This window comes from Natrix helvetica (genome assembly GCF_964273705.1).
Source record: "Natrix helvetica genome assembly, chromosome: 3".
Taxonomy (NCBI): Eukaryota; Metazoa; Chordata; class Lepidosauria; order Squamata; family Natricidae; genus Natrix; species Natrix helvetica.
This window is the reverse complement of record NC_138549.1, coordinates 170196969-170215352: the sequence shown is the minus strand read 5'-3', so window position 1 is coordinate 170215352 and position 18384 is coordinate 170196969. Positions and strand designations below refer to the sequence as shown.

The window sequence follows — 18384 nt, the reverse complement described above, 5'->3', positions numbered from 1 at the left end:
GTTTCCAGTGTCTTTCCCCCCACTTGGAACTGAACCCAGATGTATTCCAAAAGTATTCTAAAAATTAGTCCATGACGTCCATTTGCTGCCTAGATCAGCATTTCCTTAACCCTGGCAGCTTTAAGATGTGTGGATTTCAACTCACAAAATTCCCCAGTCTCCTTGATAAGTTTCCATCCATTGCTTTTTGTCCTGCCTTCAGGTGCTTTGGAAAATAAGTCGACTTCTTCTCTGTGACAGCCCCTCAAATGTTGGAAGACATTGTTATTATGTCACCCCTAGTCCTTCTGTCTCTTTTCTTAAACAGTTTATTTATACATTTTCACATTTACATACATAAGTGCTTAGTGAACAGTGTATTGTCTGAATCAATATATTTTTACCACTCCTAATTTCTACCTCTACCATCCAACCATTTATAAAACAAGTCCCAGGTTTGAAAATACTCTGTATTTTCTTTTTCTTTTATTTTTAGTGTCAATCTGTCCATTTCTGCCCAATTATATCATCCTCTGTAGGTGTTTCCTAGTTTTTCCAGTACTGTGCAAATACAATTCTTGCTGCTGTCAAAATATGTAATATTAAGTATAGGTTTCCTTTATCATACTTTTCAGGTATTATGCCTAGCAAAAATATTTCTAAAGCCAAATACCACTCACTCATCACGAAATCTCCTTGGCTTTTAGGTGCTCACTAAGAAAGGATTTTTCGAAATGACCATCAGGTCATTATTATTTCTTATACAGTAATTAACACACTCTGATGCTAAGGAGTTCTCCTCCCCCTCCCCACCTAAAAAGCACTCTGTTCCAACTGCCTGTTGCCTCACATTCCGTTACCTCAGTTCAAACTGGCAGATATTCCACTTCTTCACTCAGGAGCAGTTTGGGGCTCCTTACAATACTAAACATCGGTACCTCACCAAAATGTCTACACCTTCCACCTATGGAATTGCTGAAGGTGGCGGGAGCAGTATTCCCTTATGTGTTTCAATCACCGACCACCACTGAGTCAACGGACTGAACAGGAGTGAACTGGATTTCTCCTGCACTGCCTGATCACATAGTTTCATCGTGAAGCACGGTTATCCAGCTAGTAATCTATATGTTGTTTTAACATTTTTTCCAACCATGTATGTATTTTTGTCCACCCCTAATAATACAATACAATGCAATGCAATAGCAGAGTTGGAAGGGACCTTGGAGGTCTTCTAGTCCAACCCCCTGCCTAGGCAGAAAACCCTACACCACTTCAGACAAACAGTTATCCAACCTCTTCTTAAAGACTTCCAGTGTTGGGGCATTCACAACTTCTGGAGGCAAGCTGTTCCACTGATTAATTGTTCTAACTGTCAGGAAATTTCTCCTCAGTTCTAAGTTGCTTCTCTCCTTGATTAGTTTCCACCCATTGCTTCTTGTTCTACCCTCAGGTGCCTTGGAGAATAGCTTGACTCCCTCTTCTTTGTGGCAACCCCTGAGATATTGGAAGACTGCTATCATGTCTCCCCTAGTCCTTCTTTCTCTTAAGCTAAACATGCCCAGTTCCTGCAACCGTTCTTCATATGTTTTAGTCTCCAGTCCCAATCATCTTTGTTGCTCTTCTCTTCCCTCTTTCTAGACTCTCCACATCTTTTCTACATCGTGGTGATCAAAACTGAATGCAGTATTCCAAGTGTGGCCTTACCAAGGCATTATAAAGTGGTATTAGTCCTCCTCTTCACTAAGCTAGACATACCCAATTGCCAAAACTGTCTACAACACATTTTCGCATCTTGCTTCATTCTGTGGAATCTTGACCAGGAACTATAAATGTTCTTTGTACACCTACAAAGGACAAGTATAGCCAACTAAGAAATCAGGTTTGACAAGAACTGGTTTTTTTCTCTCAAACAACCCATTTAAACCAAAAGTGGCTGGTAACTTACGATAAACCTCAATTAGCCTCAGATCCAGATTGTCAGAGATAAAATAAAAGAAGGGGAAGAGAAAAAGTGCCTATGCCAAAAGAGTGCAACTGAATGTATCAAAATTTCCAACTGAAGGTCATTGATCCACAGTTTCCCCTATGGAAAATAAAGATAAAGATTCAAAGAAGATCCCACTTATATATGGTCCCTGAGAATTCCTGCACAGGTAATCCTTGACATATAACCCGAATTGAGACCAGGATTTCCATTGGTAAGCGAAGTGGTTGTTAAGTGAGTCGCTCCTGATTTCACAAAATTTTACCATGGTCATTAAGGGAATCATTGAAATTGTTACATGAATCATGCTGTCATTGTTGTGGCCGACCAGTGGCCAGTGGAGCTGGCAACAGATTCGGACAGTGAGGAGGTTGGGGAGGAACGTGGGCCAGTCCTGGAGTCTGGGGAAGGCTCAGATGAGGGCTCTGTGTCGGAAGCAGAGATGGGGCCAGGGCCGTCCGACAGTTATCAGCTGCCTTCGGAGTCAGACATCAGTGGGGCAGAAGAACAGCTGGAGCCTGTTCCCAGTGTGCACATGCGCAGAGTTGCCAGATGAAGGGAACAGCTAAGGAACAAGGGCCGACTCGGGAGTAAGGCCACAGGTGGATGGTGAATGTCCCCTCCCATAGGGAATAAAAGAGGAGCGAAAGGGGAGTGGGCTTTTGCAGGAAACAATTCGTTCGTTCATTTGTTTCAGGAGTGTGAAGATCTGTCCATGAATCTCAGAGACTCTGTGCCAAGTCTTTCCTTGCACAGCACCTCATTGGGAAAATATTTACATGACAGCTTTCCAAGCCAGATAAGGTCTGTGGTCATAAATCCACCTTTGAAAGACTGTTTGCCAGGCCTTTGCTGAATGTGAACGAGAGGAATTCCAATGTGTTTAATAAAAGGGGTTTTGTCAGGACCAGGAATCTGCTTCGTGCTTTTTGAGGAAGCCTAGGTCAGAACAGTCATTAAGCGAATCCAGCTTGCCCCATTGCTCAGGAGAAGCTGGCTGGGAAGGTCGCCCATGGTGAATCATATCACCCTGGGATGCTTCAACCAAATTTGGATTCCATGGTCATGGGGATGCTGCAACGGTTGTAAGCCACTTTTTTCAGGGTGGTTGTAACTTTGGTCACTAAACGAACGGTTGTAATTTGAGGACTACCTGTATATGTAAGGTTCTTTCTGCAGGCAAAAAATTATTTAGTGCAAGGAATGGAAGAGAAATGAAGACTGTATGTAATGCATAAAATGAAGTCAAGTACAGTCTCCATTTCATAAATTGAAATTCAGTGGTGAAGAAAGGAAGATTCTACATTGAGGCAAGAAAAAACCAAATACACAGGTATAATATAGGTCAGGGGTGTCCAAACTTGGCAACTTTAAGACTTGTGGACTTCAACTCCCAGAATTCCCTAGCCAGCCATGCTGGCTGGGGGATTCTGGGAGTTGAAGTCCACAAGTCTTAAAGTTGCCAAGTTTGGACACCCCTGATATAGGTGGTAGCTGTCTCAACAGTAGTAACTGTGAAAGGGATCTTGGAGTCCTAGTGGACAACCATTTAAATAGGAGCCAGCCGTGTGCAGCAGCTGCCAAAAAACCCAACACAGTCCTAGGCTGCATCAACAGAGGGATAGAATCAAGATCACGTGAAGGGTTAATACCACTTTATAAGGCCTTGGTAAGGCCACACTTGGAATACTGCATTCAGTTTTGGTCACCACGATGTAAAAAAGATGTGGAGACTCTAAGAAAGAGTGCAGAGAAGAGCAACAAAGATGATTAGGGGACTGAAGACTAAAATATATGAAGAACGGTTGCAGGAACTGGGTATGTCTAGTTTAATAGAAAGAAGGACTAGGGGAGACATGATAGCAGTGTTCCAATATCTCAGGGGTTGCCACAAAGAAGAGGGAGTCAAACTATTTTCCAAGGCACCTGAGGGTAGAACAAGAAGCAATGGGTGGAAACTAATCAAGGAGAGAAGCAACTTAGAACTGAAGAGAAATTTCCTGACAGTTAGAACAATGAATCAGTGGAACAGCTTGCCTCCAGAAGTTGTGAATGCCCCAACATTGGAAGTTTTTAAGAAGATGTTGCATAACCATTTGTCTGAAGTGGTGTCGGGTTTCCTGCCTAATCAGGGGGTTGGACTAGAAGACCTCCAAGGTCCCTTCCGATTATGTTATCCTGTTATTCTGTTCAGAAAAAATGGTATAAACCATTTTCAATATTTAGGTAGAATGTTATTCTGTGATTACCTTTGTATGATTACTTTTGCTGCCTAGGCAGGGTTGCTCAAGGAAAAAACTAAATCCATTTTTCCTGACTGCATATGCAAGCGATACTGGCATAGCTTGCCTTTGCACCCTGCCCGACTCAGGAAGATAAGCTTGGCTAAGACACCTGTTCTCAAACAAGAGGTGACCTTTTACAGCCGGCAACTCCTTATCAGACTCTGAATTAATTGCATATTCATTGGCTCATTTGTGGCTTGATCTTCAGCTGAAAGGACAGGGCACATAAGATCAACAGTGGGAGCCTGGATGGCTTTAGAGAAGGCCACCATTCATAGGCCCTGAACCATATGGATTGGGTATGCAACATCTGCATTAACACCTTTGGCCTCGATAGGGGGCACCTGTTATAAGTTTGTGGCAGTGGTGAAATTCAATTTTTTTAACTACCAGTTCTGTGGGCGTGGCTTGGTGGGATGACAGCGGAAGGATATTGCAAAATCTCCATTCCCACCCTACTCTGGCATTTGCCAGTTCTCCAAACTACTCAAGATTTACCCTACCGGTTCTCCAGAACATGTCAGAACCTGCTGAATTTCATCCCTGGTATGTGGGCTCCTTTCAGATCCAAAGAGAAAGGTTTGGGCCAGGTAATTTGATGGAAGGGATACGGTGGCTCAGTGGCTAAGATGCTGAGCTTGTCGATCAGGAAAAAGGTCGGCAGTTTGGCAGTTTGAATCCCTAGCACCACGTAACGGAGTGAGCTTCCATTACTTGTCCCAGCTTCTGCCAATTTAGCAGTTTGAAAGCACGTAAAAAATGCAAGTAGAAAAATAGGAACTTTGGTGGGAAGGTAACAGCATTCCATGCACCTTCGGCTTTTAGTCATGCCGGCCACATGACCACGGAGACATCTTCAGACAGCGCTGGCTCTTCGGCTTTGAAACGGAGATGAGCACTAGTCGGGAATGACTAGTATATATGAGTGAGGGGAACCTTTACCTTTAACCTTTCATTTGATGGACTACTTCTCCCCAGTTACATCAACCTAGCCTTCCAACCTAACTAATCAAGGAGAGAAGCAACTTAGAACTGAGGAGAAATTTCCTGACAGTTAGAACAATTAATCAGTGGAACAGCTTGCCTCCAGAAGTTGTGAATGCCCCAACACTGGAAGTCTTTAAGAAGATGTTGGATAGCTATTTGTCTGAAACGGTATAGGGTTTCCTGCCTAGGCAGGGGGTTGGACTAGAAGACCTCCAAGGTCCCTTCCAACTCTACTATTGTATTGTATTGTATTGTATTGTATTGTATTGTATTCCAGAGCCAAAAGGCAGGGGATGTTGAGGGTGCCCACCATCAAGGGAAGAACATCTGGCAGGACCGAGGGAAAAGGGCCTTCTCAGTGATGACTCCTTACCATAGAGTTCTCTACATTTTTGGATTTAGCCTGATCTAGGATGCTCAGAATCTAGACAGCACACTACAAAGCAGAGACATCGCCCTGCCAACCAAAGTGTGTATAGTCCAGGCGATGGTTTTCTCAGTTGCAATGGACGGCTGTGAAAGTTGGACCATAAGGAAGGCTGAGCACCAAAGAATGGAAGCCTTTGAACTCTGGTGCTGGAGAAGACTCCTGCGAATCCCTTGGACTGCAAGGTGATCCAACCGGTCAGTCCTAGAGGAGATCAACCCTGACTGCTCTTTAGAAGCCCAGATCCTGAAGAGAAAACTCAAAATACTTTGGCCACCTAATGGGAAGGAAGGACTCCCTGGAGAAGAGCCTCATGCTGGGAACGATGGAGGGCAAAAGAAGAAGGGGACGACAGAGAATGAGGTGGAGTCACTGAAGCAGTCGGTGTGAGCTTAAATGGACTCCAGCGGATGGTAGAGGATAGGAAGGCCTGGAAGAACATTGTCCATGGGATCGTGATGGGTCGGACATGACTTCATGACTAACAACAAGGATGCTCAGAGTTTCCCAGTTGAAACTACTGTACGGTGAAGTACGTCCAACAACCGAGCTCACAGTGTACCAAGCAAACCACCGTTAAGCCCTGAGCTACAAATATTCTCTTCTATCGGTACCATCGCCTGTACAGGCAATTCACGAAGGGACTTGCTAGCCTTCCATATCTGGTTGCTAGAGGACATGAACATGTACACTCACTTCTAAGATCAGAGGCATTTTTATTGCCTCCGTTGCTGAGTCCCTTGACTTGCTCAGTCATAAAATGGAGATGCCAGGAGGGATGGGAAACAACCCAAGGTTTCCACAACGACGGCGATAAGAAGTCTGCATATTCAAAAAAGCCAAATGTATTTGGTGATTATGGGATGCTAGTCATTAGAAAGCCAGCTGGGAAGGGAGACTGTTTGTTTGTTTGTTTGTTATTTAATTAGTTAGTTAACTGTATTTTTCAGACCATAAGACACACCGGTGTATAAGACGCGCCAAGACTTCGAAGAGGTAAATAAGAAAAATAAGTTTTTGCCTTCCCTCAGCCTCCAGCAGCCCTCTGCAGGCTTTAGCAGGGCTGGGGCAAGGAAAAAATGCCTCAGTTTTTGTCTTGCCCCAGCCCTGCTGAAGCCTGCAGAGGGCTGCTGGAGGCTGAGGGAAGGTAAATAAGCCTCCGTTTTTGCAAAACAACGGCCCGTTTTTCACAAAAATGGCTGTATTCGTTGTATAAGACACACCAACATTTCCATGCTTTTTTAGGGGGGCGCAGTGGCGTAGCGTGGGGGGTGCAGGGGGGGCCGGCCGCACCGGGCGCAACATCTGGGGGGGCGCCCTGACTCGCCCCGCACCGCCCTTTGCCGGACTGTGGCCGCCTCTTTCCGCGCCCGGCTCGGCCCGCGAACTAAGCTCCCCGGCCCCGGCCCGCCCAGGCCCCTCCTGCGCACCGCCTACCTCCCAGCGGAGCCGCCAAGACCCGCCGCGCCGCCCCCGCGGGAGCCGAAGGAGAACGGCGCTGCGCTCCGTCTGCCCGCCGCTGCAACGCCACCGCGTCCTCCCACTCCGCCTGGAGCGCCCCGGGGAGCAGGCGCCTTCCCAAAGCCCCCGGTGCGCCTCCCACCCCCGCGGCACCTGCTTCCCTTCAGTCGAGCCTTTTCCCGCTGCCCTTCGAGCTCCTCCTCGGGAGGAAGGCAGGAGGCCAGCATGGAGAGCCTCACTTGACTGATGCCGACCCAGGGGCAGCTGCAGTAGGGCCACCCTCGGGTTAGGGGGCGCAAATTACTTGCCTTGCCCCGGGTGCTGACAACCCACGCTACGCCACTGGGGGGGCGGAAAGGTGCATCTTACACTCTGAAAAATACGGTAGTTGTTTAGTTATTTACCGTATTTTTGGAGTATAAGATGCACCTTTTTTCCCCTCAAAAAAGAGGCTGAAAATCTGGGTGCATCTTATACACTGAATATAGCATTTTTTGTCCCCCGAAACCCCACCTCCTTCAGCAAAATGGCTGTGCAGAGCCTGTAGGAGGCTTTCAAAGTACTCCTGGGGGTGGGGAGGGCAGAAATGAGTGAAAAACATGCCGTCTTTTGTTCAGTTATGCCCCCCAGCCCCCAGGAGTACTCTATAAGCCTCCTAAAGGTTATGCATGCAATTTGTTTGACAAAAAATGGGCCATTTTTTTGCGAAAAACGGGCCATTTTTTGCTCGTTTGGGGGGGAGCAGCCCCAGGAGCACTCTGCAAGCCCCCTAAAGGCTATTCCAGGGGTGTCCAAACTTGGGAACTTTAAGACTTGTGGACAAGGACATTTCAGAGTTGGGAGGGACCTTGGAGGTTTTCTAGTCTAACCCCCAGTGTTAGACCACCCACAGTTTCTGAAGGCAACTTCTGTTCCACTGATTAATTGTTCCAACTGTCAGGGAATTCCTCCTTAGTTCTAGGTTGCTTCTCTCCTCTATTAGTTTCCACCCATTGCTTCTTGTGCTACCTTCAGGTGCTTTGGAGAATAGCTTGACTCCCTCTTCTTTGGGGCAGCCCCTGAGATATAGCTGCATAACAGAGAGCTTCTGGGCCTTTGGTTCCGATCTTTTTGGGGAAGAAAAAGTGGAACTTGGAATCTTTCTCAGCTAGTCCCAAAAATGTAGGTTTCAAATTCCACCAAGTTTGCCATTTGAAATGGAGCTTTCATTAAGGACGTTAAACTATTGGGTCTTTTACTCTCTATTCGTAGACTTTGAGACTTTTTTTTGCAAAAGCCAACACAGAGGCATTGCTTGTTCAGAATTAAATAGTTGGTAGACGCTGTCTACAAGGTATGAAGATGATGGAACTTCTAAATGAACTTCTTTGATTAGAGGGAAAAACGATTTACATTTATGGGGGACTGCAACCACTGATACATTTTCTGTATAAAACAGAAAAATGTGCATGATTTGGGGAAGAAAACGTATAGTGGAAAAACATGAACTTTTTTTTTATATTCATATGGTAAGAGATAATTTTGTATTTTTTATTTTTAATAAACATTCTTAAATTAATTTTTAAATTATTCTATATTTGCTGCAAAGGAAATAAAAACATCTTTCATTTTCTTTTTCTTTTCTCCTTACCTTCTGCATTTTTTCCATCTTTATTATTTTTTACTTTCTTTCCTGTTTCCACTCTTTATTAATTGATGTTGGTTTTTACAACGTTTGTAAAACTTTTAATTAAAAAATGATGTAAAAAAAAATAAAATTAAATAGTCAGGAGTTAGGGATCCTTGGTGCTCTCTAAGCTTGCTTGTTTTCAGACATTTCATTACCCAACTAGGGAACATCACCAGGGCTAGCAAAGAGTGCTGTTTGCTATCAGTTTTATATTCTGGTGTCTTGCCTGGCTGTGTGGATGAGGGTGGTCTTGGAGATTCTTTGGTTGGGCTGTTTACTGATGGCTCTTTGGCAGTTTCTTGATTGGAGTTTTGCATACTTGATTGTTGGTCTGAAGTTAACCTTGGAGTTAATCTATGCTGATCTGGGTGCTGATTACTAGGGGACAAGTGCTGGAGTCTTTTTCTCTTTGGGACTGGGTGATTGTCTTGCTCAATAGTAGTAACTGTGAGAGAGATCTTGGAGTCCTAGTGGACAACCATTTAAATGTGAGCCAGCCGCGTGCAGCAGCTGCCAAAAAAGCCAACACAGTCCTAGGCTGCATCAACAGAGGGAGAGACTCAAGATCACGTGAAGTGTTAATACCACTTTATAATGCCTTGGTAAGGCCACACTTGGAATCCTGCGTCCAGTTTTGGTAGCCATGTTGTAAAAAAGATGTGGAAACTCTAGAAAGAGTGCAGAGAAGAGCAACAAAGAGGATTAGGGGACTGGAGGCTCAAACATATGAAGAATGGTTGCAGGAACTGGGTATGTCTAGTAGTTTAATGAAAAGGAGGACTAGGGGAGACATGATAGCAGTCTTCCAATATTTGAGGGGCTGCCACAAAGAAGAGGGAGTCAAGCTATTCTCCAAGGCATCTGAGGGTAGAACAAGAAGCAATGGGTGCTAACTAATCAAGGTATAGGGTTTCCTGCCTAGGCAGGGGGTTGGACTAGAAGACCTCCAAGGTCCCTTCCAACTCTGCTATTGTATTGTATTGTCTCCTTTGCATAGATCATGGGAAGAAGTGGGAGTGCTGGAAGCCAGAAAAGCAGCTCCCCAGCGCGTATGCATGGGAGCCCACAAACCGAAAGAGCACTTCCCCGGCAGACATGCACATGCTGGGAAGCTGAGCTTTCAGTCTCTAGTGTGCGCATGTGTGCCGGTCACCTGCTCCTCCGGTTTCTGGCGCGTATGCGCACACAAAGACCAGCTGTCCGGCATGCACCTGGAAGAGTAGCTGGCATGCCTGGAGAGATGGCTCTGCATGCCACTTCCATCACATGTGCCATAGGTTCGCCATCAAGGCTATAGATATTGTTAATGTCTAATATGTCTGTTGATTTGTCAAAGTGCCAGGCTATTTAGAAATTCCCTGGCATTTTTGGATTTTGCCTGGCCTAGGATAGTTAGATGTTCCCAAGTGAAACTACAAGACATCCGGAATATAAACTGAAAGCAAACCCCATTCCTCACTAGCACTGATGATGTTACCTAGTTTGAGTAATGAAACGTCTGCAGGGATACAAGCAAGCTCAGAGAGCAGAAAATGAAGTTCAAGGAATGAGGATTGAATGAGGTTTTCCCCATAGTCTTCTAAGTTCCTGCTATTGTCCTGCTAATTCATTATTTGTACATATTTAGCAGGCAGCTTCTCCTGCTATAATGCACATTTTCTTTCTTACTCTTCCTTATGTGCATCTTTTTTTTTTGTCTTGTCTTCACTAGAGTCATAGAATCATAGGGCTGGAAGGGATCCCCGGAGGTTTTCTAGTCCAACCCCCCCTTGCCCAAGGCAGGGGTCCTTATACTTCTCGGATAAATGGTTGTCCAATCATTTCTTGAAAATCTACCCAACTCCTGGAGGTTGTTCCATTGATTAATTGTACTCACAGTCAAAAACTTCCTTATTTCCAGGTGGGATCAATGAAATTTAATGTGGAGAAAAGCAAGGTTTTGCACCTGGGCAGGAAAAACCAAGGGTACAAGTACAGATTAGGCGAAATGTGGTTCTAAAACAGTAACTGGGAGAGGGACCTTGGCATCTCATTGGATGATCACTTAAATATGAGCCAGCGGTGTGTGGCAACAGCCAAAAAAAAAAAAAGCAATCCCAAAGCAATCCTGGGTTGTATAAACAGAGGTCTGGAATCCAAATCACACAAAGAATTAGTACTGGTTTATAAAGTATTAGTAAGACCACATGTAGAATACTGCATCAGGTTTTGGTCACCACATTACAAAAAAGATTGCCAGATGTGCCTCCTTCAGTATCCAAGAAAGAAAACCCCCAATTCCATTTGAGTAGAGATAAAGGCACTTTTACCGGACATGAAAACAACTAAGTGAAGCAAGATCTGAAGCAAAAAAGCACAAACGTGTACATAATACAATACAATACAATAGTAGAATTGGAAGGGACCTTGGAGGTCTTCTAGTCCAACCCTCTGCCTAGGCAGGAAACCCTATACCGTTTCAGGCAAATGGCTATCCAACATCTTCTTAAAGACTTCCAGTGTTGGGGCATTCACAACTTCTGGAGGCAACTTCTGTTCCACTGATTAATTGTTCTAACTGTCAGGAAGTTTCTCCTCAGTTCTAAGTTGCTTCTCTCCTTGATTAGTTTCCACTCCTTGATTAGTTTCCATATCAAACGTTTGCCCAAGACCCCCCCCTCCAGTTACCCCAACCCAATGTCCAATCTGCAACTCCCCAAGGTCTCATGTGGGGCGCATCTTCCAGTGGCCTCCTTCGGCTGGTATGCAGAGACGGTTGACCTTGACCAAACCCAAACATGAGCCATCAGCATGCGCAGAAGACGGTGAGAACAAAACTCCCTTCATGATAACTCCTACAGTACCTAGTAATTCCACCCTCCAAATAACACAAGCCCCCACCCTCCCTGTTACTATGGCAGCTGATAGCAAGCAAGCAAAGGAGACGCTGACAAAGATGTTGAGACGTTGGTGGGGGGGGGGAAGTGCAATGAAGAGCAACTAAAATGATTAAAGGCCTGGAGACTAAAACATAGGAAGAACGGTTGCAGAAATTGGGCTTGGCTAGTCTAGGGAAAAGAAGGACTAGTGGGGACACGATAGCAGCATTCGAGAGCCTGCCACAATGAGGAGGGGGTCAATGTATTTACCACAGAGCAGGACAGGAAACAATGGATGGAAACTAATCGAGAGAAGCAACCTGGAATTAAGGAAAAAAGTGAGGGCGATTAACCCACGGAACAGCCTGCCTTCAGAAGTTGTAGCTGCTTATCGCTGGAGAATTTTAAGGAAAGACTCTACAGCCACTTGTCTGAAATGGTATAGGGTCTCCTGCTTGAGCAGGGGGCTGGACTAGAAGACCTCCAAGGTCCCTTCCAACTCTATTCTGATTCTTACCCTGCCCTCGGGTGCTATGGGGAATAAATCAATGCTGTCTTCTCTGCGATAGCCCTTAAATATTGGTATCTCCCCTGAATTTTCTCTGCCCTGGGCTAGACATACTCCGTTCCCTTAAGCCAGGGGTGTCCAAACTTGGCAACTTTAAGACTTGTGGACTTCAACTCCCAGAATTCCCCAGCCAGCCAGCTGGGGAATTCTGGGAGTTGAAGTCCACAAGTCTTAAAGTTGCCAAGTTTGGACACCCCTGCCTTAGATCAACTCCATGGGGGGGAGGACATTTCCTTTGGCCCCATGAACAGTTGCCTTCTCTATAATTTACTCTCCCCCATAATAGATAGTCCTCGACTTACAACCACAACTGAGCCTAAAATTTCTGTTGCTTAAGCGAGAAGTTGTTAAGTGAGTTTTGTCCCATTTGATGACCTTCCTGGCGATGGTGGTTAAATGAACCACCGCCGTTGTTAAGTTAGTAACATGTTTGTTAAGTGATTCTGGCTTCTCCATTGACTTTGCTTGTCCAGAAGGTCACAAACGTGATCATACGGCCCTCCCCGGGACACTGCAATCGTCGTAAATCTGAGCTGGTTGTAAAGTGTCACGTGATCCTGGGGTGCCGCAACAAGTTGTAAGTTTGAAAAAGTGTCGTAGGTCACTTTTCTCAGTGCTGTTGTAACTTCAAACGGTCACTAAATAAATTGTTGTAAGTCGAGCTGGCTGGGGAATTCTGGAGTTGAAGTCCACAAGTCTTAAAGTTGCCAAGTTTGGACACCCCTGCCTTAAGCGGTCATTGTGCAGTTTAGCCTCTAAACAAACCCCTGATCATCTTTGCTGCTCTTCTCTGCACTCTTTCTAGGGTCTCAGCATTTTTGTATCGTGGTGACCATTACCGGATGCAAGGTTCCAGATGTGGTCTGTCACCGGTGCAGTCTAAAGCAGTACTATCACTTCCCATAATCTTGAAACTATCCTTCTATTGATGCAAGCTAGCATCACATAGGGCTTTTTGGCAGCTGCAGCACACAGCTGGCTCATACCCAGGGGGTGGGATTTAGCCAGTTTGGACTGGTTCAGGTGAACCAGATGCTAATTTTACATCTGGTTCGCCAAACCGGTAGTTGCAAGGACTGGCTGGCCCCTCCCGCCCCTCCCCACCCCACTGTGGTGCAGGAGGCCAAGTAGGTCACGCCCACCATGGCCACACCCACCCAACAACCGGGCAGGGAACCAGTTGCTAAAATTTTTGAATGCTCATACCTAAGTGGTGGTTTGCCAAGACACCTCAATCCTTCTCACAGGAAGTAATATTGAGCCAGCTACCATCTATTCTATATACCTGTGTGTTTTATTTTTCCTGCCTAAGTGCCCTTATTTCACGCTTCTCTTTTTTTTGCCCATAAACTTTCAGGAAAGTATAATGTGGAGCGAATCTGCACGACGAAACATCGGAATTGGAACGATTCCAATGGCTAAGCCCAAATCTTGTTAAACCGGCACTGTTCTCAAACTCAGGACTCATGTTTAACTACCGTAAGAAGTAAGAACATCGTTACGCAAGTTTTTGGTAGGTAAATATCCAAGTTTTCCTTCTTTTTTGGCTCTTTGTGTTTCTCCTACTGGGTTTTTTTTTTCTTTCCCATGTTAACTTCCACATTTTTCCTAGCTAGGAAAAGGAAATTTTGGGGGAACATGTAAATCAGCAAATGAATTTTTACCAGTCCCCAGATTTATCTATCCTGCAAGATACTTGAACCCAGAGCTAAATGAATCCTGTGGCAGAGGTCCAGCGATCAGTTATAGAAACACAATTTTCTTAGAAAATTACTCTGTCAAATAATAAATGAACAGGATGCTTTGGGTAAGATTTTTTTTAAAAAAAAATCAACGGCATATCTCTCTTGGGGTCTGAATGCCAGGTCAACTGCACTAGGAATATTATTAACATGTTTTTCTCCCACTCCGAGTAGATCTACTTTTAGATCTACTAAAAATTTAAACAGCTTTCCTCAGTCGGTCAGAGGCCAAAGATGCTGGAAATTCAATTTCCGGCATTCCCGAGCCAATGTTCTTCGGAGCACCAAGTTGAAGAAAGCTGCTTTTTTAAAAAAAAAAGATCCTTTTTTCATTGTCAAATTGACTTTGGCATCCTCACAATTTCTTGCAAAATTGAGTCTTCCTGTAAACTACCTGAATGTAAAATCAAAAGCCTCATGCCTGATATCTGTCTCTGTCTGTCTGTCTGTCTGTCTGTCTGTCTGTCTGTCTGTCTGTCTATCTATCTTTCTTTCTCTTTCTTTCTATCTCTATTTATCTATCTATCTTTCTCTTTCTTTCTTTCTTTCTTTCTTTCTTTCTTTCTTTCTATCTCTATCTATCTATCTATCTATCTATCTATGTGGGACACAGTGGCTCAGTGGCTAAGATGCTGAGCTTGTCAATCAGAAAGGTTAGCAGCTCAGCGGTTCAAATCTCTAGTGCCGCGTTAGAGAGCGAGCTCCCCCTTTTCGTCTACAGCCAATCATCTTTAAAACATAAATTAGACAAGTTTGCAATTCCCCTCTCCCCTCTTTAAGGAAGCCTTTTTTAAACTTGGGAAGTCCTTTGCTTGATGTTGCTAAACGTTGTACCTTTCCCAAAAGGAAAGCAGGAGAAAGAGAAAAAGCGAACCTTGATCAGAATAAAAGAACAACGGAGTTGGAATTTAATATAAATCATTCCCGTTCCCCACCGTCCTGTCAGAGCTGAAGAAGCTTCTTGGATGAGAAGCGAAATGTCTTCAAAAGGGGAAAAAAATGAGAAAGTCCAGTTGCCTCCTGCAAAAAGCACTTTTTGGGACAACCATGACTTGAATGACTGAGAATCTCTATAGACTATTAGACTGGACAATCACTTGCCTGAAATGGTACAGGGTCTCCTGCTTGAGCAGAGGGATGGACTAGGAGATCTGCAAGGTCCAGCTCCAGAAGGGACCTTGGAGGCCTTCTAGTCCAATCCTTCTCAAGCAGAGGACCTTATAACATGCCAAATGGCTGGCTTGTTACCCAACGTACCTGAGCTGTTCTCCTGCGATCATAACCTCCGCTCTATGATGCTGCTCGGTGGCCTTCTGCTTGAAGATATTGCTCAGGTTCTCCATCCCAACCTGTCGGTTAAAACCCAGCTCTGGTGAAGAGAGAGACAGCTCTGTGTTGTGAGCCACGAGGCAGCTACGTCTGGCTTTCCACCAGCGTGTTTGCCTTTCTGCACGGAACGGGGCGCCGTGCCAGAAACATCTTGTTAGCACTTTTAACGGGAGATAAGGGCAGGCTACTTACTTTGCCTGGAAGGGTGGAGGAAAGACCGAGAGGTAAACGAAGAGGGGGGGGGGAGAAAAAGGCCGTCCCTACGCCAAGAGGTGGAACTGGTCCTGCCTCTTGCCTTCCACGGCTGCTCCGCCTTAGCTGGAAGCCACTAGAAATGAGGGTCAAGGGCAGAGTCAAGGGTAGAACTGGGCATGTCTAGTTTAATGAAAAAAAGGACTAGAGGAGACATGATAGCAATGTTCCAATATCTCAGGGGCTGCCACAAAGAAGAGGGAGTCAAGTTATTCTCCAAAGGACATGAAGGCAGGAGAAGAAGCAATGGGTGGAAATAATCCTGTGTGCAGCAGCTGCCAAAAAACCCAACACAGTTCTAGGTTGCATCAACAGAGGGATGGAATCAAGATCACGTGAAGTGTTAATACCACTTTATAAGGCCTTGGTAAGGCCACACTTGGAATACTGCATTCAGTTTTGGTCTCCACAATGTAGAAAAGATGTGGAGACTCTTAAGAAAGAGTGCAGAGAAGAGCAACAAAGAGGATTAGAGGACTGGAGACTAAAACATATGAAGAACGCTTGCAGGAACTGGGTATGTCTAGTTTAATGAAAAGAAGGACTAGGGGAGACATGATAGCAGTGTTCCAATATCTCAGGGTCTGCCACAAAGAAGAGGGAGTCAAACTATTCTCCAAGGCACCTGAGGGTAGAACAAGAAGCAATGGGTGGAAACTAATCAAGGAGAGAAGCAACCTGGAATTAAGGATAAATTCCCTGGCAGTTAGAAGAATCAATCAGTGGAACTGCTTGCCTCCAGAACTTGTAAATGCTCCAACACTGGAAGCTTTTAAGAAGATGTTGGATAACCATTTGTCTGAAGTAGTGTAGGGTTCCCTGCCTAAGTAGCAGGTTGGACTGGAAGACCTTCAAGATCCCTTCCAACTCTGTTATTCTGTTCTGTTCTCTCTGAAGGAGAAGAACAAGCTTGAGATCAGTTGCTTTGGAACATGTTGGATCTTGCGATTTGACACAGATAGTCCTCATCTTACAACCACAATTGATCCCAAAATTTCCGTTGCTAATCTGATGAAAAGAAGGACTAGGGGTGACAGGATAGCAGTGCTCCAAAATTTGAGGGGCTGCCACAAAGAAGTGGGGGTCAAGCTATTCTCCAAGGCACCTGAGGGTAGAACAAGAAGCAATGGGTGGAAACTAATCAAGGAGAGAAGCAACTTAGAACTGAGGAGAAATTTCCTGACAGTGAGAACAATGAATCAGTGGAACAGAAATTGCCTCCAGAAGTTGTGAATGCCCCAACACTGGAAGTCTTTAAGAAGATGTTGGATAGCCATTTGTCTGAAACAGTATAGGATTTCCTGCCTAGGCAGGGGGTTGGACTAGAAGACCTCCAAGGTCCCTTCCAACTCTGTTATGCTATTCTATTCTATTCTGCTTGGTCCCATCTTACAACCTTTGTTGCCGCAGCTGTCATCGAATCCTAGCCGTTGTTCAGTGAATAGTCTGATTGTTAACTGAATCTAGTTCTCTCCCCCCTCCCCCCCTCTTCTCTTTGCTTGTCAAAAGCCAGCTGGGAAGGTTACAAATGGTGATCGCATGATCCCAGGACAAGGTAACCGTCATAAATGCATACGTGCCAGTTTCCAAGATCCCCCATAAGCTGATCACGTGACCATGGTGATACGGCAATGATGGTTAAGTGTGAAAAACGGTTCTAAGCCACTTTTCTCAGGAGCGATATAACTTTGAGGATTACCTGTAGTTGTTATTGCGTTGGCTGTGGCTGCTGCTTTCGTATAGAACGGTCTTGGCTGCAGCTGTTCCTACGCCCCTAAATAAATATTGTTGTTAGTTGCGAAGTCATGTCTGACCCATTGGGACCCCATGGACAACGTTCCTCCAGGCCTTCCTGTCCTCTACCATCCTCTGGAGTCCATTTAAGCTCACACCGACTGCTTCAGTGACTCCATCCAGCCACCTCATTCTCTGCTGTCCCCTTCTTCTTTTGCCCTCCGTCTTTCCCAGCATGAGGCTCTTCTCCATGGAGTCCTTCCTTCTCATTAGGTGGCCAAAGGATTGGAGTTTCCTCTTCAGGATCTGGCCTTCTAAAGAGCAGTCAGGGTTGATCTCCTCAAGGACTGACCGGTTTGATCGCCTTGCAGTCCACAGGACTCGCAAGAGTCTTCTCCAGCAAAGGCCTCCATTCTTTGGTGCTCAGCATTTCTTAAGGTCCACCCTTCACAGCCATCCCTTGCAACTGGGAAAACCATAGCCTTGCCTATAAGCACTTTTGTTGGCAGGGTGAGGTCTCTGCTTTTGAGTAGGCTGTCTAGATTTGCCGTAGCTTTCCTCCCCAAGAGCAAGCATTTTTTAAATTTCTTGGCTGCAGTCCCCCACCTGCGGTGATCTGGGAGCCCAGGAAAATAAAATCTGTCACTATCTCCATTTCTTCTCCATCTACGTGCCAGGAATTGAGAGGGCCGGATACCATGATCTTAAGTTTTCTTAATGTTGAGTTTCAAGCCAACTTTTGCGCTCTCCTTCACCCGCACCATAAATAAATAACCCAAATTCTATAGTGTGCTGATTTTTCTCTCTTCTCCCAACCTTTTCCCTCTCTTTCCAGTGTTTTTTAAAGGGGGTAGGAGGGATTTTTCCCCCCTCTTCCTCTTTCATTATGAGAGGAAAGAAACTCACCTGCTTGGGAACGACTGCCCTAATTCTGGAAGGAGAATTGGTCAATCAGGAGTAGTTTACTCATTTGTGAAAAAATGTGAAACTAGATGGCAAAATCGGGATTCTTTTGTTAAGTTTAACTTACGGATTGAGCCGAGCTGTTTTTAGTGTGCGCTGGTTACTACAGGTAGTTCCCAATTGGGAGATTGTGATAAGCCAAAGGG

At 45.1% G+C, this 18384-nt stretch overlaps 1 protein-coding gene across 1 annotated transcript in view; it reads right to left on the bottom strand.

Annotated features, from left to right (window-relative positions):
- Positions 1-15487, bottom strand: part of LOC309390426 (DEP domain-containing mTOR-interacting protein-like) — a 44182-nt gene extending 28695 nt beyond the window's left edge. The window contains exon 1 of the mRNA XM_081949767.1: positions 15218-15487. Coding sequence (XP_081805893.1) covers positions 15218-15303 — 86 coding nt within the window. The 5' untranslated portion in view covers positions 15304-15487. The remainder of the gene's footprint in view (positions 1-15217) is intronic.
- Between the last annotated feature and the right edge of the window lie 2897 nt (positions 15488-18384).